The sequence below is a fragment of the Anarhichas minor genome, unplaced genomic scaffold (genome assembly GCF_050575085.1).
Source record: "Anarhichas minor isolate MPS153535 unplaced genomic scaffold, ASM5057508v1 ptg000136l, whole genome shotgun sequence".
Classification (NCBI taxonomy): Eukaryota; Metazoa; Chordata; class Actinopteri; order Perciformes; family Anarhichadidae; genus Anarhichas; species Anarhichas minor.
Window position 1 is genome coordinate 9,745,966 of NW_027466582.1, and position 8,809 is coordinate 9,754,774.

General features: G+C 42.9%; 1 protein-coding gene across 1 annotated transcript; it reads right to left on the bottom strand.

Moving 5' to 3' along the window:
- Nucleotides 1-44: 44 nt before the first annotated feature.
- On the bottom strand, nt 45-8,341 carry LOC142942021 (NAD(P)H oxidoreductase RTN4IP1, mitochondrial-like). The gene is made up of 9 exons (XM_076084178.1): nt 7,744-8,341; nt 7,508-7,659; nt 6,239-6,307; nt 5,710-5,834; nt 5,157-5,205; nt 4,902-5,038; nt 4,174-4,357; nt 2,510-2,605; nt 45-976 (listed from the first exon to the last, which is right to left on the bottom strand). The coding sequence occupies exons 1-9, from the start codon at nt 8,039-8,041 to the stop codon at nt 782-784; spliced, it is 1,305 nt and encodes a 434-aa protein (XP_075940293.1). The 5' UTR covers nt 8,042-8,341; the 3' UTR covers nt 45-781.
- Between the last annotated feature and the right edge of the window lie 468 nt (nt 8,342-8,809).

Here is an 8,809-nt window from a genome sequence, read left to right on the forward strand (position 1 = left end):
ATATAGCCTTTTCAAGCTGCATGCAATACGAGGGAACAAAAAAATACAATTTCTCATGACTTTTCTTTGTTTAATCAAAATTACATAGCACACAACTCTTTCGTTTTCAGAATAATAAACGTATTTTTGTCAATAAATGTGTTCAATACATGGTACAGCACATTGAGCAGCACTTGGTTTACAACAAGGTACAGACTTAATGCTTCAGATTGAACGGTTCATTTTTTTTTTTTTACCTCCACCACGTTTTCGGTTTGGTTCTGTACGTCTGTCTGTCAGCAGGATTACAGAAAAACAACTGGCCCCCCGATTTATGACTTTATGAAACTTGTTGGAAGAGTATATGTAGCATGGGCCGAGGAAGAACCCATTTGCAGAGGATTGTTCTTGGCGGATGGTCTACGGTCTACGCTCTCCGAGTGCCCTCCAAGTTTATTATGCGACTCCTTAGTGGATAGATTGCAGCAATCAGAAAGCTACCAAAAGTTGTACCAGCTCGGTGCTGTCCTGCATGGCATTCATAAGTCCACGGCTGGTAATCATGCTAACTTCACCATGACAGGAATGCTGCATAACTCAAAACACCTTGTGAAAACTTCAGGACAGTACTGGAAGGAATAACAATAGCAATAGTTGGCACGCTCAGGTCACGCTTGTAGTCTGCTGCATAACAGCAGCACCTCTGCTCGCTTTGGTTAATAGTCTGCTGCTGTCAAGAGTAGCCTTTTAAAAAGGTGAGGCGAATCACAGCTCAATTCATTTGGCACTCTGCTTACTGTCTCTAGTTTTGGTTGGCCGCTTCTCGTACTTCTTGCTCAGACTCTGAGCGACCGTTCTGCACCAACTCCTCGGCCCATTTGTCATCCTGTTCAGCCACCCTGACTACCGTCTTCCCTCTGGCGTGGCCATTCTCCAACTTCTGAAAAGCCTGGGGCACCTGGGTAAATGGAAACTGGGCCTCCACTACGGGCAGGATCTGCAGTGAACCAGCAGAAAAAATATCATGAATATGAGCTTAAAAATCAATCAGGAGGCAAAGTCAGGAAACAATTAAGAGATCATATTGAAACCCTCAGCATATCAGCCATGGGACGAATAGTATTCGGCTTTTGTTTTAATGGGCAGGCATAATGGATGAGTGGGCTGCTTTATAAGACTTGTGTAGACCGTTTGACGATTGAGTCAATTACCGTATTTTCCGCACTATAAAGCGCACCGGATTATAAGGCGCACCTTCAATGAATGGCCTATTTTAGAATTGTTTTTATATATAGGGCGCACCGGATTATAAGGCGCATAGAATAGAATAGCGTCGTCACTATCAGAATAGCGTCTCTTGAAAGGTGCCATTTTGGGGTCTTTATACACACAAGTGGTGTTGGACTAGGAGTAAGCACAGTACCGGTGTTTACCGCGGTGCGGCTTTGTAGTTTACCAGTCGTACTGAAACATTTTGACAGAGCGCCGTGTACAACCAGTATGGATCAACCAATTAACCAATTGATCCATATATAAGGCGCTCCGGATTACAAGGCGCACTGTCGTTTTTTGAGAAAATTAAAGGCTTTTAAGTGCGCCTTATAGTGCGGAAAATACGGTACATTTTTCTGTGACAACATATGCTTTCTTGTGTTGTGCTGAGGAGATAAACTCCATGCAGTGAGTGCTCTAAACCAGACAAAATGAATAGCTATTCTATCTCAAATACTACTGGACCCAGATCTAAAAGGTGTATACTATAGATGTTTTCCCCCCCAATGTACACCAGTGGGAAATTACAGTCATCATTTTTAATCACTTTAGACCAGCAAATATCCATAAGCTCCTACTGCTCCATCATCTCTGCTTTCATAGCTGTGAATGTGACAAAGTGTGGGCGGGATGAGGAATGTGATGAGGCTGGACAATCCTCTGCTAGTCACACAACACGAGCAGCAAAGGCTTGTTATTCTGGTCAGCATCTCTTGTCGTTAACAATGAATGGGGAGCGCAGTTGCGTCACACTGGAAACCATCCACACTTCTGACTGAGAATAGGACCTGCAGACAGAGAGGGTGCGTGTGTGTGTGTGTGTGTGTGGGGGGGGGGGCTGTGTGTGCCTATAGCTTCCCGCCACTGGTCTGAGTGCGCCGCTCGCCGTAAGCCCCGGTACAAAAGGACAGAGGTCCCACATGCTTTTTACGAATGGCTGCTCAGCACTGTTTAAAAATCCATTCACCGTCTCCTGGCGCCTGACTCAAATCGCCCAGAAGCCAACGGTGCACAGCGGGAATGCGATGCTCACTCTTTAACAAAGCCCCAGGGATCCTTGAATACGGGCATGCATGGAATCCCTGGTATGTTCATATTTCATATGCTGTACGATCTCCATCCCTGCATGAACTCCACTATCAGGCTGTGATTGGTGTGGGAATGAGGGGATTTACATCTCCCCATTCTGTCAGCATAAGTTGTTCTGAATGACAAGTATGCCCGCATGTATGATATCGATAATGAGGCAGTACAGTACCTTCCCTGCATCCACCAGCTTGCTGACCTCGTCCAGGGCAGGCCCATCTGGCGCATAAAATCCCCACCGATAGAAGACTCCACTTGATATTATGTTCTAAGAGGCAACAATAAGAGGTCAGGCAGGTACGCACCTCACTGGGTGGAAAAGAACACAGAGTGGTTTTATCTGGGAATGAAAATATTGAGTCTACAAACAAAAAGGTCCCAAGACGAAACAAAGGCCAAAATAGACGTATTGTATCTACATCCACATCGACTCATATAACATACCAAGAGTGAGAAATAACTGCATGGATTACATGGAAGAAAAAAAATCTATACAAATTTGCTGATAGACCAGTGACCGACATGTACGGTAGCTACTCAGAAATGAGTCTTCCTATGTACAATTTCACATATAATGATTCCTCTACAGATATGTTTTACGGTAACTGTTCTGTTATTCCGGGACATGTCATCCATCCACTGAGAAGAGGTATTTTGTTTTGTTCATTTAATGATGTTACAAGGAAAAACACACTCAATAAAAGGTGCACCAGGAAGCATCTCAAACAAAATAAGAAAAGAAAGAAAGAAATGTACTAATTATAATATTGAACACTTGATATTTGATAATAATATATTATGCGGCATGACTTTGCCACACCTTTTTTGGAGAGAGAAAAAAAAGAAAAAAAGATTCGGTAAAATAAGTCAGTGCTGACAAGAAGTTGAACACTAGAGGGCTCAGTTGTGCTGTGATCTCCCAGATGAAAAGGACGTGCTGTCCAGAGCTGGGAAACGAGGGTGTGACTGATGTGGCTGAGCCTGGCCAAACGGACCAGCTGGCTGCGACCGTTGACAAAGGGGCCCAGAGGCTTGGCAAGAAACACACAAACACTGGTATTTGCTGGGGGGGGGGATAGCCAGCTACAATCTGCACAAACACCCAAATAGTGCTGGTTCAGCAGCAAACACATGCATGCACACACATCGCATCTACAACGCCCACACTCACAGTCCCATCCAGAGACAACTCCAACACTGCCAGCCGTGCTGTCACCAATGCCCAGAACGACTTGACACAGCAGCTCCACCCTGTCCTGGCCCTCTTCACCCACTTCTTCCCTCATTACACATGCACTCCACCAACAGAGCAGCTGGAGGGATAGGACCTACATGCAATAACACGAGGCTTACACCCATGCAGGGACTCAAACTCTTAATGCGGAAACTCCCTTTTCACCTGCACACAGTCATATTAATTAAACCCTGCAGGGTGTATTTCTACAGCTCAAGCATGAACCTTTGTAAAGAAGCTAAGTCAAGTTATAACATGATTGTTCCTTCCCCGTTTCAACTGATCTTCGATTTATCTGATCAACTGAATAGACATAAAATGTAAAAGCTCTGGCTGGAACAGGTGTACACCCATGACACAATGTTGTCTTTCCATACCACTGATGATTAAGTATTCCATTCCAGTTTGAAGAGCACCTGTGGTCCACACCCATGCTGCCAATGGCGTCATGACAAGTACTAAACTGGAAGTGTTTCGTAAAGAATAAACAACATGACGGTAGAAGTTGTTTGCGGGGCAAATGGATGCGCATGTCAGACCATGAACAGCAGTATAATCAACATCAGCTCTGTTTTAATCCCCGTTTGTTCTGCTCATTTCACCTGTATGGCCTTGCTGTGCAGGGAGAATCCAGCTTGAAACATCCCGTCCAGTAGGCCCAGGGAATCGGTGTTGAGGAGTAAAGGTGTTACCAGTGTGACGTACTTTGCCCCAGACCAGGGCTTCAGCAGGCCCATCGCCCACTGCTCTGTTTCCCCACCCACGTTGTCCAAAATCACGTCAAACCTGACGGTACAAAGACAAGACTGTCAAACTTCGGGGGACCCTGGTGGAGAAAGGTTTCAAACACAGAAAACACACGAGGACTTCATCGCAGGTTCGTGGTTCTAAGAGCGTCGCATGTTTCATCATCGTGGGTCAGTGTCCTCTTTCACTGCTGGAGCCCTGATTTAAAGTGTCGAGCAAAAGCCAGGCTTTACCAATTTAGTTTCAGGGAGGGGAAGAGGGGGGCGAGTCTACATCCACCGAGGCCTTGAGCCCTGGTTTCCATGGAAACTACAAAGCCAGTCAGTGAGCTGTTGCGCCATGATGACAGGAAGATGTTTACCACATTTAAGGGGCGTTTAAAAAGGGGGGGGGGGGAAGTGCACACAATGTTCTTTTCATTAGCACCTTTACTGAACTGGCACTGCCTATAACGGTTTACTTCAGTAGTAAACAGGGAGCTTTAACTTGGAGCTAGTGAAGATGTCGCCACATAATGTGCTACGGGATTTCATATTCTGGTTACATAAAAAATAAATAAAACACTTTTCACAGCAACACATACCTTTCCATCATTTCTAGCTGTTCAAGTGAATCTCCTGCCGTGTAGTCCACCACCTCATCGGCCCCCAGCCCTCTAACGAGGCCTTCGGCGTTCTGTGAGCAGGTGACGGTTACGTGGGCACCCCAGGCCTTCAATAGCTGGCAACACACAGAGGAAGAAAACAGAAATATACACACACAGACACAGCGAGTGGCCTTCCACTCATACAGAGTTTAAAGGAGTCACAGCATGCATGAGGAATACACGCTGCCTTACCTGAATAGAAAATGTTCCAACGCCTCCCGAGCCTCCAGTGATCAAAACTCTAGGAGGAAAGAAAATAAAAAGCAGCAACCAGAGGGTCGTTCAATTACTCTGTGACTTATTTAAGCAAACTTCAAGCAGTGGAAGAGCGGAGGTAAAAGGGGATTTGCAGGATTGGAAGCTATTATATCCGACGGGGAGTGAAAGTTCCATTACATTACACACCAGGTTAGATTTTTCACAGTCTGTGGGTTAAAGGCAGCACCTAAAACTCTTTTGATGCCAATTAGAATGAAACAGAAGACCAGCCACCACCACTGAAACGAACGTGACGAAAGATGTGTCTTGTCAAAAGTATAGCTCTGCATGACTGGACTGATTTAACAGACAAAGAGCACATTTAGAAACTCCAAGACCTTAAAGATAGTTATAGTTCTCAGAGACTTCTTCTTTTCCCTGATACTGTGATTCACACGTCTTATGTTCTAACTTCTGTGTATAGAGGGCGATGGGGTAGAGACGTTCAATACAAGGTGACAGTATCCAGGATCAGGCAGGTGCTTGCCTTTTATTTGAAGAGCTGTCTCTGCAAAGACCGCCTGCGTTGACGAGTGCAGACAGAGCCGTGTTGGCTACATAGGGGATTGATGCCGCCTCGGTGTGACTCAATGATTTTGGCTTATGGGAAACCTGCAAAATCAGCCAAGAGTTAGAAACAAATCAACACAACATTTTATTTTATTTTTCAATTATCAATTTACAAGCTCAGTCTAGTCATCAGATCGACTGTGAAGGCAGCCAGCTATGTGTTGCTGAACAAGATAAAATAAGTAATTTGTGTCCCTCTATAATTGGTGCCACAGTGACTCCTGCAACCAAAACCATCTAAATCCTGATTACCTCTTACACTGCAGGATGACATAACCGGGTGCACTTCTTCCAGACTTCCGTTCCAACATCTTTTACTATTCATACAAGAGCTCTTTATCGACTCTTTCCATTTGTTTGACAACATACTGACAGGGAAGTCGATTTAATCGGTCACTTGATGATGAAAATCAAAAGCTCCTGACTCTGCTAGCTCTGTGGCTCACCTCATACTCTGTTAGAGTCACAAACTCTGCCAGACTGCCTTGTTTCCATGGGGGAACAGCAGCCCACACCTGGAACAGAAATGTGACATTTAACAAGCTGGACACGACTCAATTCAACCACCTACTCTTGTTTGTTTTTTAACCTGATTCATCGGCTGTTAAGCTCTTAGTCAGCAGATCTCCTCTCACCATGCGTTTTCCAAAGATTACTAGAATACTGTATGTGCATTTTTGGAACAGTGTATTATTCTATTATTCAATCACATTAAGTTGAATTTGCATAATCACATTTGTATCTGCGGGAAGACAGTAATGTGGAACTGTGGGAGGCAGCACAGTAGAGGTCTCACATTATTATTCATGTGATGATCAAGCAAGAAAGAGTTTCATCTTTCCTCCAAGAAAATGTCTCTGGAGGACTTGACTGTGAAGTTGCAGGTATTAAGGGTCGGCGATATGATGACAGTATAGATTTTTTTAAAGTCAACACCAAACATTTTTACTACAGCAGCCATTTATTTTGCAACTAATATCTTTATATGATAGATCAGTGGTACCTAACCTTTTGGGCGTGTGACACCTTAAAAATATATATTATAATAATATATAATACAAACAAAACAATTTATGTTATATCCCGTTTTTTTTCCTATGCTGTTGATCATCCTGCCCCAGGACGTTGGGACCTCAGGTTGGGAACCACTGTGTTCAATGAGCCGGACAGTTTTATGGCAATTTGTTTTTTTACAACTTTTGCTTCACGATGATGAAGAACTTGATTTCTGGATAATTCAATTTGCCGGATGAACCACAAAAAAAAATACATCAGTGTCTGGTTATCTTGTCAGTAAATGGTTTCATAATTGATTTTCATGATGATCTAGTTTATTCCAACATTGCTAAGTTATGCACCATCATGCCCTCCTCTCTCTGTAATATAACACGGTCAGTATTGGACTCATCATTTTCACTCCTGGTCTTAACCATCTCATCTGTTGGAGCAAAGCATGTGCATGCATGTGTTCCTATGGTCACATTATGTATTAAATAGAAACGCATGCATATCATAATTTAACACTGTAACCATCTTTCCACTGGTTTGTCTTGTCTGTGCGATAGCCATGTCCTTGTATTGTCATACTGTCTTCTATGTTATGCGTGTCCGTCAGGGAAAAACTATAATATAAACTAAATACATTTTAAAATATACAAGGCAAAATCAAATTATGAATACAGTTATTAAAGAGAGGTGTGCAGTGCAGCTCATACCTCATCTCCTGGAACAACGTGGGTAACCTCAGATCCACAGTCCACCACTACACCAGACACATCACGACCCAGAATCAGAGGAAACTCACTATCACTGTCCATCACAGACATTGGATCCCTTCTTAATTTAAGCAATTTAGCTCCATAACCACCTGGAAATGACAAAGCACGCAGGTATATTAAAAGAACAACAAATCCCCGATTATGTCATTGTTTTGTTCAGTGCCAGCACTTACCCCTCATAGATGTATCAAGAGGGTTGAGACTAGCCGCATGGACTTTAATCATCACCTCACTGGGAGAACTGACAGTGGGGACGGGGACTTCTTCTGTGTACTTCAAAACTCCATTAGTACCGTACTGATCAATGACCCAAGCTGACATACAGCCATGCAGTCTTGAAGGTGAACTGCCTATATGTCTCCTGGGGCACACACTCCAGCATGCCCTGGCTAATGTTTTGGTCGAGTCTGCTACTCTCGCGTTGAGCAAACACAGTAACCTGGTCGATGCCATAGCTCTGACACAACCCATTAAATCGTCCTTCACCTGGGTGTGCCTATAAGTCCAGCTTTTGATGCAATAAGTCTTTTGGAAGAGCACCTGTCACTAGGTTAGCTAGCTGGCTAGCTAGGTAGCTACTCAGCTAATATTAGCATGTCCACGTCGTCTGCGCTCAAAGCACATGCAAAAATAAACATAACGTTAACAGGTCAAATAAATAAGCGACGACGCCTTTGGGCACGTGAAGTGTATATTATCCAGTGTCACATTAGGCTGTTACAAAACCAGCAGATAGCACACCCCTCCACGGCTAGATGGCTACATAACAAGCTACCCTTTGAACTCGCAACGATAGCCAATCAGAATCCTGTAGCTAAATATTCTGGCCAATAGAGGAAGAGAATTACTCTGACGTGATTTATTATTATTATTATTATTACTTTACTTTATTTTTTCAACCTGTGATAGAACATGTTACCATATAGAAATGCAACTAAATACATTTAATTTTAATTAATTAATTTAATTTAAATTAATTAAAACTGTGTTAGAGCTTAATATCTCAAATCTCGAATACAATGTATGAGACCCTATGTAAACTAAAAGTGCATACCTTTTTTTATGTTTTGACGGTTTTTCTTGTATGTAAACCCTATACTTTCTGTTTGTAAAAACTAATTTATTTTTTATTTTTTTATTGTAAGTAGAAGAGACCTCTGGTGCAATGGTGTATTGATTTTATTTAATACTTGCTTGTATTGTTTTGTGTTATAGTATTTTTTTAAATAGCGATGTTAA